At 38.2% G+C, this 19373-nt stretch overlaps 1 protein-coding gene across 1 annotated transcript in view; it reads right to left on the reverse strand.

Annotated features, from left to right (window-relative positions):
• Positions 1-713: 713 nt before the first annotated feature.
• Positions 714-19373, reverse strand: part of CRYBG1 (crystallin beta-gamma domain containing 1) — a 46642-nt gene continuing 27982 nt past the window's right edge. Inside the window, exons 15-23 of the mRNA XM_039726930.1 lie at positions 16547-16673; positions 16336-16368; positions 14454-14563; positions 14111-14240; positions 10258-10397; positions 7895-8018; positions 6585-6743; positions 3576-3738; positions 714-998 (exon numbers count right to left, since the gene is read on the reverse strand). Of these exons, the coding sequence (XP_039582864.1) occupies positions 910-998; positions 3576-3738; positions 6585-6743; positions 7895-8018; positions 10258-10397; positions 14111-14240; positions 14454-14563; positions 16336-16368; positions 16547-16673 (1075 nt within the window). The 3' untranslated portion in view covers positions 714-909. The remainder of the gene's footprint in view (positions 999-3575; positions 3739-6584; positions 6744-7894; positions 8019-10257; positions 10398-14110; positions 14241-14453; positions 14564-16335; positions 16369-16546; positions 16674-19373) is intronic.

The raw sequence follows: 19373 nt of genomic DNA on the forward strand, positions 1-19373 counted from the left end.
CCATGGTAAGCCCAACAGGCAGTGGCTGGAAAACTCAGTAACCACAGTGCTTACAGGCTGCTGCAGTCATCTTTAGTAATTCTTTCCCTAAGAATTCTTATTTCCTATACAATTTCAGAGTTCAGTAAGACTCTACTTACTGAAATGGTTTTAGAAGGTACAAATACGTCTTGGCAAAGAAGAAAAATACCCACAACTCAAGAAGTTGGGCAAGCTAGAAAATGGGCAAATTCTTCACATTCTAATGCATCCTTTTGCCAGCCCTCTCTTTTTCTAACAAAATATCTGCTACTTTACATCCTCTATACATGAAAAAAATCTAGATTTTTTTTCTTAATTTAGGACTTAATATATTAGCATACTAACTATACTTGAAGCCACATGTTAAAATGTCTTTGGATGTGCTGTACTAGCAGTCTTTAACTTTTCAATAAACATAAGTTTGTTCTAGTGAACCAAATATATTAATTTCCCATAGTAAATATTTCTCTATACTACAGCTCATAGGTCCAAGTTGCTATACCCACATACACACTGCACTCCTGTCCTTTATGAAATAAGTTGCACTTACTGACTATTCTGGGTTAACTACTTGCTGACATGATTGTAACTCCACTGGGTCTCTCTCAGTTGTTTCCTTCTAGCCTGAGGCGTACTGCCAAATCTCTATCCAACACTGAACTGTAAGGATTTAAAAACAAAAAAAAGGAAGATTTTGAGATACTCAAGTTTTTATAGGGAAAATAATCTTGGATAGGGAGGTGAAATAATTCTGTTCCTTGTTCTTTTTAAAATTGTGAAGAAAAGACAAAACTCTCATCGTTGATCCTGTATCCTTCAGAGATAGCAGTGCCAATTCCAGTGTCCAGAATAGTGACCAATTCAAACATCATCTTTGCTTCACTGACTTTACACAACCAGTGGTTCCCAACACTGCGTTAACTTTTCTTCACTGACTGTGTTGACAACAACATGGTCGCAGTCATACTGTGTGCCTCCTGTAGAGAGAAATGTCAAAGAAGGGAGGTTAAATTTGTCTCTTTGAAATAAGAGAAAAATACCCTAGGTTTCATAAAAGCTCTAGTAAGAAAGAGCTGGTGTAGACAATTTCTCTTCGATCCATAGCTCTGGGAAGACAAACGTATTTTCATCACTGCCTGCTTTTGGAATTTATTTTTGAAACAGTTTTTGAATTAAACAGGATCAGTCTGCCTTATTCTCTCCACCCCTTTAGCAATTCAGTTTCTCAGCTCTTTCAGCCTGGATGGAAAAGGAAAGAAACACTGCAGTACAGTCAGGTGCAGCTCCTTGAAGACTATCACTTCCCAAAAGTCATGCTTGACTGTTCAGTTTTCCTGCAACAATTGTCAGTTGTCACTTGGCTCTAAAACCAGAGCGAAGATGTTTAGATGATGAAGTAAGTCCTTCTGCTACCAGACAGTACACACGTGACCAAGTCAGAGACAAGGTCTGGCACTCGTTTACTTCTTGCCATTATAATCCTTTATTTTGACCAGATGAATCACAATTCATCATGCACAATGTATCACCCAATGTTCAGCTGTTTCCAGTGGCAGCTGAACGTATCTGAATGCAAAATAGAAACATTTCTTAGAAAAGCTTAATTTACTTATGCAGTACAATGCCAAGTATGTTCTCATAGAAGAGCACCATTAATATTCTAACTTAAAAAAATGGGAAGCAATGACACATTTGACTGAAGCTGAAAGTCAGAATTGATGGTTTTTTTCCCCTCAGATCTAGTATGTACTGCAGAAATGCATTTCCTGTACAACACACCTGCAGAGCAGGTGGTATTCCCACTGGAAGTAGCCATCTGTGCAAACCATTTATATGAAGCACCAGGACACTCCCATGGACACTGTCTTTTTGTTCTGCACCCCCATTGCCTCACCCTCCCTGACTGAGCAAAAGACAAGCCTGGCAGCTGAAAGCTTATGATGAGTGTAAGATACTGAGCTTTATAGCTAATATTTTTTGTAGCTCAGTTATCACTGTGAGTGCAAAAAAAAAATTTTTAAGTGGTGTCTGATAGAACGCAAACATTTAAGATGGGATAAGCTGGGATGTTTTTGTCAGTGGATAGAGAGACTACTTTGATAGCATGGTGCTCTGGACAAGGCTTTGTGCTATGCCAGTTTATCCACAAGGTGGCATTGGCAACTGCACAGTTACACAACTGCATTCATTTGCTGAGGAATTCTTTAACGCACAGTTTGTGGTCCAGAATGGATCAGCACAGTAGGCAGAAAAAGGCAATGTTCTTACTAAGCTTTCTCAAAAAAAAAAAAGCTAAAATACATTTACATTTACTGAAAGCTAAATGCATCTACCTTTTTGTATTTACTGTACAGATATACTTTGTTTTAAAGCTAAGAGTGCATCTATACTCCCACTACCAGGCCTATCCATTATAAAATTCTTCAATTATAAATGCAGAATACGTAATTGCTTTTAACGTGATTAACTGAAGAAAAGGCAATGCAGTAGTACTTCTACTTGTTTGGAATGGGCTCCCCAGGAAAGTGGTCACAGCACCAAGCCTGATAGAGTTGAAGAAGCTTTTGGACAATGCTCTTGGGCACATGGTGTGACTCTTGAGGTGTCTCATACAGGGCCATGAGTTGGGCTTTGCTGATCCTTATAGGTCCCTTCCAGCTCAGGATATTCTATGATTCCAAGTGTTCACTCCTGTTTAGTTCTAAAGTGCTGACTGTTGACTGTGTTATTTTTCTGGTTGGTTTGGGTTTTTCGGGGGATAGTGGTAGTTGTAATTGACATCATTAATGTCACAGCATCAATTTATAACCAATCTTAAAACAGCTAAAAAAACCCAATAGAATAGAACAGATCCAGAAAATGTTTACTCCCTTCACCCAAAAAAGTGAGTTATATAAGAACATCTGATTATGCTAATTCTACTAATCATTCAGTTTGCCACTTTTTTAGACTTTCTGTGAAGCTTTGAAAACAAAGTTCAGAAACAGTATCTACACAAATCAGATTATGATGACAAAAGTGAGTCCAAAATACACGTCAAGTGCTCACAGACCCCAGGCTGCTATGGCAGAATCTCACACTTGCCATATAGGCATACCATTAATAAACAAAAGAACCCCACCTTTTTGCATCTATTCCCATCAGTATACAAACCTGCCTTTGTTTTCCCAATATCCTTTGGCTATTGCATCAACAACTACTATTTAAGAAAATTTACACTTACAGAAATTAAAGTTAATGAAAAGTTAGGTTGTTCTTGCTTCACCATTTAAAATAAACATATTCACATTGCCCAGAAATTAACTGAGGCTATCTACAGCGAGTGGACACTGAGAATACAAGATAAGCAAGTATTGTGGGTTACTAAATTGTATGTAGGAGAAATGAAATGAAGCCTGTATAATTCAGGAGGTCAAACTAGCTGATCGGGTCTTTTTTACTTCTAGATTAAAGCAACTAAAGCTCCTTCCTTAATTTATAGGCACATTTAGTGTGTATCCCACTGCAAATACCATGTAATTAAGACCCAATGTAATGAGATAACATTTGCTTACCTTTGATATCTAAAACCAGCTTGGGTTTCATCTTGCTATAAATTCTGCCATCGGGACTAATATGCCAATATTGTTTGTCTTCATTCCGCTCAAATGACAGACCAAGTTTAGAACCAGGAGTTATAAGATTTCCAACAATTGTCAAGCAGCAATCCTCTGCCATCTGTGTCATCAGAAAGGCAACAGCAATCACTCAGAATGTCTTTACTTCTACTGTCCACTGTTTTTTTTTTGTCAAATCAGAGAGATATCATCATCAAATCAGAGGGAATGACTTTCCCTCCAGGAATCTATTTTTGCCCAAAACTCAAGACTCATCTTTCTTTTGTTCCTGTTTATGCTGACACTCTCCACTACATGGGAACATTAAAATAACTATGGTGTATCAGATCAAAAGGAACAATTAGCACCTGTCTATAGCAGTGGCCAATAACTGAAGGTTACATTGATACCATGGAAGATTACATTGATAGTACTCTTGTATGAAGTATGTTCCTGGTTATCTCTTCCAGGCTAAGCAATTGCCAACCCAGAGACTTTTCCATGCATCCTGGAATCTTTAATGCTCATTTTCTGTCCCATGTGTGAATTTTTAGTCACTACCCACCAAGATCAGAGTAACCCTTTAATGTGAACACCCTTGTGTATTGTAACCCTTCCATACTGTGGCAAGCAGTTCTAAATCCTAACTACCATTATTTTAAAAAAATATATACATTAAACATAATTTGATATGCAACTAGTTTTATTTTATTCTCTCCTCATTCCTTGATTATTTTAAAGCATGTTTGCAGAGACTTCAAGTACATCATCACTCAAAGTGTACCCTTTGTAGGCTAAAATGTCCTCGCTATTTTGTCTCTTCCTTGCATAGAAGCTCTCCACTTCTTCTGAACATATTTTTTTTCCAAACATTTCTAATTTTGCAGTAACCTTTTCATAAAGAGGACATAACTGCACAGTATCAAGTGTATGAATTTCACAGTAATATTTGCTTATTTGTTCTACACTCTTTTCCTAGTCACTTGTAGTACTTGATTCCAAACATCTGCAAATGTCTTCTTGGTTAATAAAAGAGCTGGCAAAAATCAAGCTTATTTCAAAAGAGTGTTAAGGCTGTATTACTAAGTAACAGTCAATTTTTCTAGATAAACAGTGATTGTCAGTAGATCATAATAAACTGTGCCTTGTAACTACTGAATGCACTTCTGTGGCAGATTGAACACTCATCTGTCATTGTTGAAATGGCCCTAAATTATTTTACAAGTACTTTTGAAAGCACTTTGTCTTGAAAAAGTCATACTTCTGACTATCATAACCTAGAATTAAAGAAAGTTGATTTGGTATCAACTTCAGATACCAAAGTTGAAACGCTTCAGATACAAGTGAAATTTTCACTTGTATCTGAAGTGTTCTCTAGTGGTACAAAGAAAACTCTGAGTTTAGACATTAGGTCCACTAGGCCAGAACTTCATGCATCTCCATTAAACTCATGAAGAGTAAGGAGACCTGCATTCATATCTATTTCTGAAAAAAAGAGCAGAATGACTTTCATATCTTGCTTACTGGTTATCCCACATACTTAAAACAGCCCTTCCTTGAAAACCCCAGGCACAGCTCAAGGTCACATCTCATGACTCAGTCACTGAGATGACCCAAGCTTACAGGAAGGTGCAGGTTCTTCCAGTGTCCTATGTCTGCCTCCGTGCAGGTAGCTACCCACCCAGGAGCTCAGTTTTCTTTGTAATATGTGGTAAAACCCAATTTCTGGTTTGTGCGAAATGGATTTTAATACCATTCACCAGAAAGATGACAGAGCTCTGCAAGAGTTCAGTCACTTAAGATCAATGTTGCCAGCTTGCACTCTGCACTAAGCTACCTGATTGCTATACAGCACAAGCTGTGTATTTTCTGTGCACAGAAAAATTGCTTATGAGATACAGAAAAATGGCAAAACCCAGGAGCATTTATCCAAAGCCATACAATACCACACTGTCTCAATATGAAAACTTGTTGACATGTTTGAGAAGCACCATCAAAAGAGAAGTCTTTTGTACGTCATATTAAAGCTTTTAGCTTACTTTGCATCATTTTGCTGTCTGCATAAATCTCTTTTACAACTGCATGTGTCCTGTAAACATGTCCGAACAATGCCTTAGCTTATTAACAGTAAGATTCTTCCCTCCAGCATAGATGACATAGTTATAAATGGCTCCTTTGAAGTTATACAATCCTATAGAAAAAGTTCACATGATTCTTTGCAGTCAAGCTGTTTAACAGTATTAAAGTAACTTAATTTTCTTTTGGCTGGCATCCCTACCAAAGACTGTTCATGCTTAAACATTATATGAACTGTGCATACCTCTGCTCACCTCAATGACAATTTGCACATGATTAGTTTTATGGACTGTGAGAAAAGTAAGGCTTCATTTGGAAACTTGTACAGAAGAAAGGAAAAATGATGGATTTGACAAATACAAGGATAACCAGAAAACAAACAAAAAACCCCCAAACAAACAAAAAAAACCCCACCCCTAAATGGCTCAAAAGAGTGGGATTTACCTTTAGGCTTGCCTAAATGCACAAGAGGATATTGTCCTAGGGTGACTTTATGATGTTTATATTTTTAACTGTCTGTTTCCTCCCAAATTTGCTCTAAACTGGTAAATACCAACCTATATTACACTAACTGTCCTACTGCAAGGTACACATACTTCAAAATATTATCAGAAAGGGTCTCCCCTACTTTGATACTTTTGCAATACTTTCTCTCAATATTTCCATTATATCAAAAAAGTATCATACAACTAGTTTGTATCACCTGAAAAAGCCAGAGTTGATTAAAGCAAATCAAAACAAAACCCACAAAAATCAACTCCCTGCAGAAGGATTATAGTTGAAACAGATTAAGCCCATGAAATAAATGAAGATACTGCAGTAGGAATTAAATTCATAAAGCCCTACTACTGGAGAGGAAGAGATAAAATGCACATTGAACTCAAACCTTACCCGACACCTTATGAATCCATCCTGATAAACCCAGATTTGATCATCTGAGTCTGTATCTTCTGCAACCTGTATTCTGAGAAGATTCAGATTATCTAGGTTGCCATCAGCTGACATGAATTTTCCTGTTTCCTTGTTTCGAAGCCTGAAGTACACACGTTTCTGCACAAAACAAAATAACTTTTTAACCACAATCTCAGCAGTGAACACATCCTGCTCTCAGTTAACTTCAGAGCAGTTACTGTCAGTGCTGAACCCCAAACCTCCCTCTTTCTTTCTGAAAGCTTAACTTTTTGATTTGAGAATGTAATTCAGAAGCCCATAAACATCTGGACAAGACAAGCTGTGAGAACTCACCACTCCACATGGAGAGCTTTAGGCTTTCCTATGCACTGAAATCAGCACACAGTGAAAAGCTAAATTTTTTTAATTCAGAGCAAAATAACTTCTCTCTGCTAATTCCATTCCATATATGCTCTTAGGTTTCATTAAGGGTGCACTTGTGTGGCCTCTTACACATGAACACTTCTGTTCAGACAAGCTCTCAGCAGGGCAGTCAAAATGTATTATTCCTAATTCTGCTTAAGGCTATACAAAGACAAAGCTATGACAGCAAACAAATGAAGCTGGTTACAGGTACAAGTAACCTATGAATTAGAAAAAGCTGTTTCTCCAATGAAATATGGCTCAGCAAGAACTCAAATGTTAAAGTTCCCAGGACTGCTGCACCATTGGACAAGATCATACGGAACAAAATATTATACATATTTATAGAACAAAATTAAGAGTGCATGACAAGAATAAATTTTGCATTAGATTTGCAAATTATTCTACCAAGTAATAATCAGGGAGGGACTCTTCCTCTTAAATCAACACAAAATCACTACTACCTGAAGTGTCTTTTTTTTTTTAACCAGTTTTCTGGTTGTTCCATAAATAATGCAGATAGTATAGACAGTATGCCAGCAACCAGTCTGGGTTCTAGTTATGAAACAACTTTAAATCATTTATATATAGCAGTTATAGCCATTATTTAGTAATCCTTAATTAATCCTTATATGCTGCCTTCTGTATGTCAGTTTAAAGGATGCTTAATTAACAGTTTAAGCCACATAACTGCAAAGCCAGGTAGCATATTCAAACAGCTTTTATTATACACAAAACTCTGGATTTCTTGACACAATTGCCAGTGCTGAAGTTTGTCACATGCCTGTGACAAGGCTGCAAAGCTGCTTACAGCTGCATAATATCTCCCCAACCCCATAACAAGATATAAATTAGTGCTTGATGAGCTCATGTCAAAGCCCACTCACCTGCAGTAAAGGTCTCAGAGAACCTATCTGACAAAAGCCACTGGCTTTATACCAGTCTGGAATTTCATTTGGTGTTAACAACATCTGATGTCCCCTGTAATTACTGTGTTCATAAATTATCCATCTATGAGGAGAAAAAATGAGACAATATTTTAACTGCCAAATTCTGCTTTGGAATCAATAAATGAGTTTAATAGCAATGTGTCCCACAACATAGTAGTGTTTAGCTTTGGAAAGCCAATTAGCTTCTTTGTAACAGGCCTTAAAAATAATGAAATAACATCCTGATTTAGGTCAGCCACACTGAGATGGGTACACAGGAGTTCTAATTTTAGAGTCCTATTATTTAAAAATTACAAGCTGAATGAAGCAAAGCATTTTCTTGGGAGAACCCAGCTTTTAAATACCATTTGTTTTCAGAAGGCACTGTGACTCCTCAAGGAGCATAGATCTATATGTATTAAATGCTACATTGCTGCAGATGCAGAACCAGCTAGATTGTGTATCTGAATTTGGACAGGCATGGTTCATGTGAGAAAGAACTACTATGGATGCAGACTGGAACAAGCAAACACTGGAAACTGCAACAGAGTGAAGTTCTCTTGGGTATTTTGACAGAGGTTTTATTTCATAACATCTCTCTTCTTTCCAAATACCTGCTAGGAGGGGTGGGGAAGGGACAGCGCAAGAGTGCACATAGAAAAATTTGTTTAGCATTCCCTAACATGCATCCAGCTACACTTAAAATCACACATTGAGTGTAATCTGTCAGAACCCAATTTCTGATTCTCTGTTACTGGCACAGCCAGTGAATTATGTCTGGGCCTCAAAATAAGGTACCATACAGTGCAATTTCTAGAGTCCTCTCACAGTGATGTGCTGGGGCTGTCCGGTAGCCATGGGGGTTTGAGTACATGAACACTCAGTATGCTTGTTTTCAGGTTACCTCCCTCCTCTGACTGATTTGTCACCAGACTTCTCCATCCAGAAGCAAACTCACTTTAATTTTGGTGCTTTTTCACTGCCTAATACACATCTATCCCCAGGAATTATAAATGGAGGTCTCTTAGCAAAGGAAGGGAAGATGAAACCATCTTCAATAAGGGAGGCAGCAGGGGCAAGGAAGCTGTAATCCCTGTATTTTGACACATTTCAGCAGCTGACACTGCTATAATGAAATCCAAATTTTCATATTCTATGTTTCTGGTGATCAACCAAAAAAAAAAATCACCCATATATTCATTGGACAGGAAACAGACACAATTCACAACTCCATTATCTGGAATCATGATATTGGCGAAGAAGTAACTTGATGTTTGACTTCATGTTATGGAAAGTGAGAGTCAACTATTGTGGTTATGGTGAAAGATACTGAAACCATGGGAGACATCACAATACTAACATGTACCTTTCCTTGCAACCTTTGTTTCAAAGCTCAGTTCAGTGCGCTAAGAAAAACCTTTGACCATCTTATCCAGATGGGGAAAATTATTTGGTCTACAGATTTGCTCATTAGCTATCCACTTGAGGGCAGTCTTAAGCTACCCAACAGCATCTCTCTAGCACACACCTTAGAAATTTGCCTCTTCAAAAGAACACATTTAAATGCAAAGCAACAGCAACGAGATCTATCATTAAAACCCCCCCAAAAAACCCAAATTACAAAAACCACCAAAACGGGGGGCAAGTATCTTAGAGGTAGAGGTTAACAACAGGAAAAAAAAACAAAAAGAGAATTTAACAGATCTGCTGGAATCCTAGAATATAGGACAGTAGTTTTAAAAATGCTTCCAAACAGCTTTTCAACTTCATCACAGAGTATTTTTCACATGATCTTTAAGGGTACATTTAGAGAACACAACTGCTTAAAAACACCTACCAAATCTAATTGCTAGATTCTCATTCCATTCCTGCAGTAAAAGGGACTATTACTACTAACATCAAAAGAGGTGAAATCATGGTCTGATTGCACCTCTGTGTCCATAGCAGAAGTTAAAAAGTTAAAGGATGACCATGAAGACTTATTAAAAAACATTTTGAACTTATGACACAGATCACAAACCAAGAGCACCAAGAAGTTGGTTTTAAGGATGCTATCCAAGCTGATTTTTATAATACGGCATGAGAGAAGACATGAGTTTCCCTGAGAGCTTTATTCAAATTCATTTCAACTCCTAGCAAAGGACATGAGTCAGTGATAACATATTGTTGAGACAGGATATGAAAATTCTCTGTAAGATGAAATGGCATTAATGCAGTACACACATTATGATATCCTAATTTTACATTCTGTGGTTCCAGTACACCTGTAAAGTTGAGTAAGTACTTCATTCTAAAGAATCAAAAGGTGATTTTAAACTTACATGCCACCAAGGACTTGAACTGAAGCTATTCGAGGATTGTATCCCAGGAACTGAAGATTTAAGATTTCTGTACTGAACTCGATTTTCTTTCCTTGGAAACCCGTCTTTTCAAAAAGAGCTATGCAGGGCTCAGACAGCTCCTGCAAAAGGAAGATAAGTGCTTTTATAGGATGTTGGAATTCCAGATAGTAAAGATGAAGATCAGTACTCCACATACCCCTTTTATTTCAGAGGTTTCTTCTTGATGGTTTAAGATCAAAAACCCTGAATGTTTCTGCTCTTCAACTCCCTAATTAAACTTGAAAAGTCATAAAAAACCCTTATACAAAATACACGAGGGATCTGCTTGCAAGGAACTTAAAGCTTCCTTATCTTCAGGCACAAAGACCTCTGTGGTTGGTTCTTGCACAATACCTTAAGTATGTTTTAAAATACATTTTAATCAAAGCCATATCTCTCTTCCATTGCACTAACCCCCACTCGTGGGAATTTTCATGCAAAGAGCTGAACAGACAGTAAGATAATATTGATTTCTACAGCTTCAAATGATGACAGCCTTGTCAGCACTGCTTATCACTTATTGCGTTAATTTTTAACTTTTACAGTAGGTTACGGCAACTTCAATCTCTGACTAGACAAAAGATTCAAGGTTCATACTACTGAGGTAAAAATTCACCACAAGTGAAAACTGTAACATCAGAATCCTCCAAATTGCTGTGGGGAGATGATTCTTCTCCTTCTCTGTCAAAATGCTTCAGGTGTCCGAGGGATTCTGCCCACATGAAGCTCTCTGCAACACTGAATCCAATTTGAATGTCTTCTGGGAAAGGAACTTTGGACTCTTTTCTGTGGGGCAAGGTATCTGTAGTGGACTGAAAATAACCTGTCATAATGAAGGCCTTCCTGTGGAAGCTGGGAGGTAAGGTTTGAAATTCCCCAGGGTAAAGTCAATTAAGCCTGAGTGTCCTGGTGCTACAGTGTACACTCATAGACAGAAATGACACTGCCACTCCCTTTCTCACAAATCTTCCAGCCAACGACTGCATAAATCCAACACCACAGCCAGAAGAGTTCCTTCCTTCTGGCATGTGTTCAGCAGGCTCACACATCAACTGGATCGGGAACGCCTGACATGACGCAAAGTCTCGACAGACTCCCATCCAGCCTCAGGCATGGAAACAGGCCCTCCAAGGCAGAGCTGGCTCCATGCATGCGTGGCAGCTCATATATGCATGCTTCCATGTGAATTTCTTAGGCAAGACCTCCCATCTACCCATTTCTAACAGTGCTTACATTCCTCTTTAATCTTCCTTTAGATGTTTAAGGGCTCAGATGATGGTGTTGCATGAGCGTCACCATTACCTGCAGCTTATCACAGAGCAGCTGAGCTCTGCTTTCTGATGGCACACATGCTGCTGGGCTGTTGAAAATTCCAGGAGAGGCCTTTTCCCTTTACTCCAAAATCAGAGTATGCTCAGCCCCACCATGAAAGGCAACGCCAGTTAGATTGTCATGCACCACCACGGGTAAAGAGTCCAACGGGACCAGTCACACTGTGATGACGTCCCAGTGCCTCTGAACTCTAAGCCCTTTTACAGACTGGCACCTGCCCTCTGAGACATGCAACTTCTCAGACACCAGCCTTTCAGCCTCATGCAATGCTTTAGAAATAATCTTCTTGCAAATAAAACAGAAACAGAAAAGAAAATCCTCCAACTTTCTGCCACACCTTACACTGGGCATTTTTTTTTTTATTCAGCAGCAACACTGTTATATAAAACAGTGACAAATGCAAGGTCAGCCCATGAATTTTCAGTCAGTTCTTCCTCTGTACTGCACTGTACCAAGCTGGTGTTCCTGCAGATCTACATTTAGTTATTCCACAGGGTTTCTCATTACAGATGACTGTTCAAGTATAAACCACATTCACAGCTGTTTTTTATAGTATGCTCAGGAAGAAGAACAAGTGTCAAATTCAAAAAGGAAAAATGCTATTTTCTATCTGCAGCACAACTATGTGGAGTATGCAAACCAAGCACAACCAGGATATAGTGGAATCTAAACCCCCAAAACCCTTGAGCCTATATACAGGCCTTAATATAGTTTTGTAAGTTCTCTTATTTAAAAAAACCCTTTTAGCTTTCACTTACAAGTGTATCAAATATCCCTTTAATTTTATTTTTTCATGGTCTCTCAAAAAATGATCCCTTCAAAGGTGTGTTTAACTAGATAAATACAGTAACACGACATTAAAATAGCAAAGGTTCTTCTTGTATAAAAATGTCATGAAAAATCCTGAGGAAAGCTATAGAAATGGCAGATGGTAGGGAGGAATTATGATTGGCACTACTAAAATACAGTCCCAAAACATGTCTGACAGGTGAAATCAGGAGCTAAAATAATAAGGCTCAAGCTTTAGGAAAATAATGAAAATAACCATGTAAGTAGTAAGACAGAAATAATCATTCTTTCTATTCTGGTTTGCTAATAAACCAATGAGCAAAGTAACCCATTCTCCTCTTCTCTGCAGCTAAAGAGCCTCTGAAGAAGGAAGCAGCAGCACATGATTTGCAGACAGCTGCAGCTCTGTGCTGCTGTCTGAAGTGTGGTAAAATGGAGGGCTAGAACAAGTTTTACAAGTGTAAAGAACTTAAGGAAGCACAGAACTGGCATTTCTGTTTTAACACATCAGTCTCTGTCACAAATAGTAAATCATTTAAAACTAAGCTGATCCTTCCAGCTTGAAATAAGCATTTTAAACCCAGGAACTGGTGAAATGAAACAAACATTTTTAAAGCCAGGGAGTATTGATATGCATTTTAAATTCATGGTGATCACCCACCAAGCTTGGCTAGAAACAATTCTACTGCTTTTAGTAGAGACTGTCTCCTAGACAGCCAAAGAGTTCAGAAAGCAGTCGTACTTGCTGCAGTTGTTTGTTTACAGAATACATCAAAATTCTCCAGAGCCATGAAAGAGGATGACACATTTCTGCTCTCCTTCATCAACTGCTACACCACTGACAGGTTACCAAAATTACAGTGAAGTGCAATAAAGTTGCCAAATTCAAAGAAGAGATTCAAGAGAACTCCTCCTTTTTTAAAACAAGTACCATGTCCTCATGTTGCTGTACATTCCTGGAATCTTGACCACATTTTGCTAGTAATTATTTTGGTCTTAAAAGATACTTGCAGATTTCATGAGTGGTCCATCATAATGATTGGTTATAAGCTTGAGCAAACTCATTCCTGGCCACTGACGAGTTGCAAAATATGTAAATGTAGTTTAGTTTGTATCCACCACACATAACAACGCGGCCTGATTTTGCCAAATACCATTGGGTGTTGCTTTACCTTATCTAGAAGGGTGCATTATTTTGTGATTAACTCAAATTCCATTGTCCTGATGATAACAGCAGTGTCTTATAATTACATGTATTTCATGCAAAGTTGCTTAATTAGGCCTGCTTTTTAAATATGCATCAAAAACAAGGTCCATGGTACAGATATTTCTTCACACCATCCTACCACCTTCTCAACCTGTTCTAAGTGGTCTCTCCTACCGGGAAATAGACTTGACTCTTTATAAGCTGTTATTAAGAACAGGCATCTCAGGCAGTTGCTTCTGTAACATCTTCTCCTTTACAAAAACAGCACAGAGGTCAAGAATACCTGACTAACTGCACCTAGGACATTAAACTGCTACTGCATAGAAAAAAACCCAAACCAAAACAAACAAACCAATCCCCATCCCCCAAACCAAACCCTCCTCTGTTGTATGTGTGCCCTAGAATTTTTACTGGGGAATCATCACTGTCCTTATCCTTACAATATTTCAAATAGGTTTTACTTACAATATTTATGATCTGTAAAGACTTTAGAACTGCTTGGGGTGAACAACCCATTGCTGTCAGATCAGGATAGATCCCTTCTTCCAACACATACTGGTTACCGGCGAATTCCTCCTGGTCATACACTATGCAGCTGCAGAAAGAAGGAGAAGAAGTTCCCTCTTAAGACATCTGTGCCACTAAAATGCAGACGCATTATTTACAATGTTTTGTTCTGAAAGACTGATGTGCAAATGGCAAAGCATTGTACTCTGTAAAGTCCCCATATATGAAAGCACCTCACGTGTTACAAAGCTGCTTACTTTTCTGAAACTTGATTTTGCAGTATTCATTCAATGCAACTTACCTGCCATCTAAAATTTTTGAAGACTTCACAGCAAATGAATCAATACATCTTGTGTTTTTTTCAAATATTTGGCAGTTACCCTTGAATTCAGGCTCTGAAAATAACTGGACCTTTAAAAAGTTATAAACATATTTAAGGAAATTAATTCTTCTACCTTCAGTTACATTTCTACCATTAATTCTATAATTACAAAAAACCATACTTTTAACACCCAGACTTCCTTGATTATCTATGTTTGGCATCTCTTCAGTGTTACAATCCTTGCTCAAGAGAGCAAGATAACTCCCAAAATTATTTCTGGCTGTAAATCACTAAGTGACATACAAAATAATTAAAACAACAATAACAAGTATAGCTTCTTGGTCTATCTGCTGGGTAAGATGTTTAAATTCCCAAAGACTGGCCAGAATAGGCACACCTTTATTAAAAGGCCATTAAAAAGTTTTCTTTTATATTATCAATCTGCTTAATTTCCAAAATGCACACTCTTCCCAGTAAATGAAAACTCTCTGCCTCTCAGAACACTAATGGTGTATAACCCTGGCAAAGGACTCAGACAGCATGCCAAGAAGCAAGGTGTATATTCCCAGGGTAGAGGGCTTTATGAGCCTGTTACAGCTACAGACACAGACTCATGCTGGTTCTTTCTCTGCTCCAAGGATAAGTGAGGATACATCCCCCAGAGTGTTTTGCCCTTATTAAGAAATAAAAAAAAATTCTAAGCTGCAAACTTGCTAATTTGTCTGGAGGATAATTAGCCATGATCACACAGAAGTCATTGACATTACAACATGCCTACCAGCTTTATTCATTCTTAATAGAGATAGGAGTGTGGGCAGGTACAGCATTCTCCAAAGAGGAGCACGCTGTCGATGGATGCACTCTGTTGGCTGCAAGCCACTACTTCTTTGTTTCCTTAGGATAAGGTCTTCCTTAGGATAGGGTCTTAATAGGCACATAATGTAAAGATGCAAATAATTTTTCATGCACACAGCTGAAAATAAGCAGCCTTGAGATTTTTATTCCCCACACTTTATGCATTATCCCTATGCAGGAGATTCCAATAAAGCGTGCTACTAATCAGGAGTAGCAAACTAGGACAGCTAAGAATTGTCTCCTTAGTTTTTAGGGCTGTGATATATCACTACTTTGACTGAAATGAAAATAAAAATAACATTGTACAGGGACAAACCTGGAAACCTGAAAAGGTTCAGAAATTAAGAAGGGTGAAAAAAGCTGCCCATTAGCCTCACTGTCAAAAGTATATATTAGTACTTGCACAAAGGACACAATCCAATATTAACTTACTGAACAGAGAAGTTTTCCCTGCCGTTTCCTTCCCTTATGTTATTGACAAAGATGGCATTAACTTTTAAGCACAACTCAGCAGTATTTGTGAGTGAACAACTCCCTTCAAGTGCAACCACCACTAGCAAAACTCTTAACCAAAGAAATAGGTTCACAAGAAATTAAGTCAGCTGTACCAAGAACAACATCTGTCCTGTAGTGCCCTCACCAAAACATCATCTCTGCTGTAGAGCCCTCAGCTCAGTGACAGACTCCAGGTCCTGTACCTCTGCATAGAGGGCTGCAGGCTCCAGCTCTACAAAACAATCACTGATACCCCAAAACACCTCACTTGCTGAACCAAGACATTGCCAGTGCCCTAAAAAGTTCTGATGGCAATTGTATATCAAATCCCACCTTCCTTGGGTCTTAATGTGCCTTACTCAAGTGGTTTGGAAAAACCTGCAGTTTTCACTCTGACTAGCCAGCCATCTATGCAAATACCTGAGTGCTCCCCTGGACAAACAGCCACTTCTTTATTTACATGTTACAGACACTACACCATATGTTTCATGTGCTTAGAGAAGTATCTTACCTTGACTTTACCCCTTTCGCTTCCAACAATATCCTGCAAAAGTTTTGAGGGGAAAGAAGGGAAAAAATATTTTAAACAGTGACAAAATAACATACAAAATTTACTATTAATTATTGTTTAAATAATGTAAATAAACTGAATTTGATAGAAAAAGCAGAGTTCCAAATAGTTCAGAGAAACGTGCAAAACAAGTAGAACATTAGCTCCTTACCATAACAATGGGTTGAACTGAAGATATTTTACAATTCTTTCCTCCCCATGCCTCAATGCTGGGATACAACCCTTTAGCCAGTATATACTGCTCCCCTGTAAACTCAGGATTTTCATAAGCCACCCATCTAAAACAGAAAGAAGAGGAGGGTGGTTGGTAGAAGTCACACTGCTTTTCCAATATACAGATGTGTACATTCATTACTGTCTTAATGTAAGAACAAATAAAAAGTTTCTGAACTGCCAAATTGTAATGCTGTTAAAACCCTAAACAAACCAGTGTATCTGACCGTGCAAACCCTATGCAAATTTTACTACCTTCTTGCACTATGTTGATACAAATCAGAGTGAATTAGCAGAAGCAAAGCACAAGTTCAGCCACATCACATATCCTAAAAGTTATCTCCAGTAAGAATATTTCAAGATGTTTTACAATTCTATTATTTTACCAAGGTCAAGTTCTTCTCTTAAAAAAACAAAAAGACAAAAAAGAAAAAAAAAAACCACCCAAAAACCAAAACACCAGACAGATACCAGAATACAGCTTTTCCAAGAAAACTAACTTTCAGAGTAATCTGAGCAGTAAATGTAGCAATACTGACTTTTAATGTTGCCTGTAGCTACGGCTCAGTTGTGTTTAAGCAAATACACGTGGATCTCATGCTTGACATAGGTAACAAATTCAGAGATCTGCATCAAGTCTTACATGCCTTTTTGACAGACTTTCAACTTTTGGCATGATACACACTTGAAGTATTGGAAAAGCAACCAAATCACTAGATGTATCTCTCTGATGTCCAATTACTCATGCAGTGATTAGGTCCAATATTAAATATCTGCTATCAGGTAGTCTTGCTAAGAATAGTATGCTACATTCAATCAGTCTTCTATTACAGTGTTCTTCTGACCCTGGTTCCATACTGAAAGCACAAACAGAGCACTTCCTGCATCTATACTACCTTTGATTTTGTGATAACCTGCAGAACTTACTTGTCTTTTGCTGCTATACTTCCCAAACTTTCCCATACTTACAACTCTTTTTTTTCTGTTTGGTTGTTTTTTGAGTGCTCATATGAGATCAGACCACAGTAGCAGCTATGTTTCATTCATTATAGTTATGCAGGAATCAGGACATCTTGCTGGTTCCTGATTCTACAAGAAAAACTTCTACTCAGAGTCAACCTGCTTTTAATTTTAGCCACTGTAGTGCATAATGAGTATATGCTAGGTTATGCCAAAATCCACGTTCAGTGGGCTCAGAAACTTATTAAGTTTCTACACTAACAAAAAATTTCATATCATAAAGCAGTAAAATGACACAGATCTTAAAATCTGCAGGGGAAAACAGCTCTCAACATCAAAATTCCCCACTAATTTATGTGTGTTGATCAATTGGATTCTACTAAGCTGCAGTTTTATTCCAGGTACAAATGCCAGAGTCTCTGCAGATACAAGAAGTGGGATAACCTCAAACTGAAATAAAGGTGCATCAACATGTATGTGCCAAGACTATGAACTTTGTTTTACTTGTCCATGGCAAGCATTCAAAGAGTGAATCACACACATCACTATTCACGTCTCTTGGTCTGCCTCAGATATAATCAATTATTCCAACTTGTTACACACTAATTACTTACGGCATATTTCAAGGTCCATTTCAAAATCACCTCAGAGTAATTCATCAAAGAGACATTGGTATGTACAATAAATTGAGCAGAGAGATCAAATATCTCAGGTGTGTCTATACTTGTATATCACATATACCAAAAGCAGTGAGAATGAGGTTTCCTTAAACAATTTTTTCAGCAGCCATTCATTAGATTTTTCAGTGCTCAAGTGCCAGGATACAGCTATGGTGCACGGAAGTTTTACTCAATTGAGGTCTATTAAAACAAGTGTTTCTTATATAAAATGAACTGTAAGATGTCAGCAGCCTCCTAAGAACTCCTTGATAGCAGTTATTTAGTTCCCCCCATCTAAAAGCAAGCCTGAATGCAGAAGTAATCAACGAATCTCACTTGCACATGCTTACATTTAAATAAATGGGATTTAAATAATTAAGTGCCACTCTCCTATGCAAGTCAGCCCATGCAGTTAGACAGTTCCTAGAGTCAGGGCTTAGTGGTGAATACTTGTGCTTCTCCACTTCATTCAGAAGCCCATATAAGCTGCTGAAGGTAGTAATAACATCATCAAGGACAGCCAGCTGAATTCAGTACCAGCTAAACCTGCCAGACCTCGAGATTATCCCAAGGAAGGAGCACTGCCTTAATCCAACTTCTGACTTCACAGAAAGGCCTGGAGAGCAAGATTACTGCCTCCACAGCTGAGCAAGAGAGCCAGATTCCAGCTGCCAGGCACAACAAAAACTGAAGTGCTGCTCTGCAGCATGGCAGCAACCATCCTGCCCCACAGGGAGAGAGCTCTCCTAGCACAAGAGATTTTGTAACCCCCAGATGCACAAAGTGCCTCAGTGAGGCTGAGCAACAGCTCCATCCCAGGCTGCTGGCATCCTCCTGGGCACCATCCGTGCCCCTCAAGCCAGAAGTAGCATAAAGCTTTGATTATACATTGTTAGTACTATTACACACAGAGAATCTTTCTCTAAAAACCTCTATGTATGACATTTAGGAAGTGCAGCTCCAAACGGGGTCTGAAAGTACAGCCAAGAAAATAATCCAGACATGGGTAACTCAGCAAAAATCAGATTTGCCCTCAGTTAGCCCAGGACTCACCCTGTCTGACTTTAGAAAGTTAACTAGCACTTGCAGATTTGTACAATAATTAACAGATAGAGTGAGGTAATAAAATTCTATTTATAGGAAAGA

The sequence above is a fragment of the Passer montanus genome, unplaced genomic scaffold (assembly GCF_014805655.1).
Source record: "Passer montanus isolate IOZ18808 unplaced genomic scaffold, ASM1480565v1 scaffold11, whole genome shotgun sequence".
NCBI classification, from domain to species: domain Eukaryota; kingdom Metazoa; phylum Chordata; class Aves; order Passeriformes; family Passeridae; genus Passer; species Passer montanus.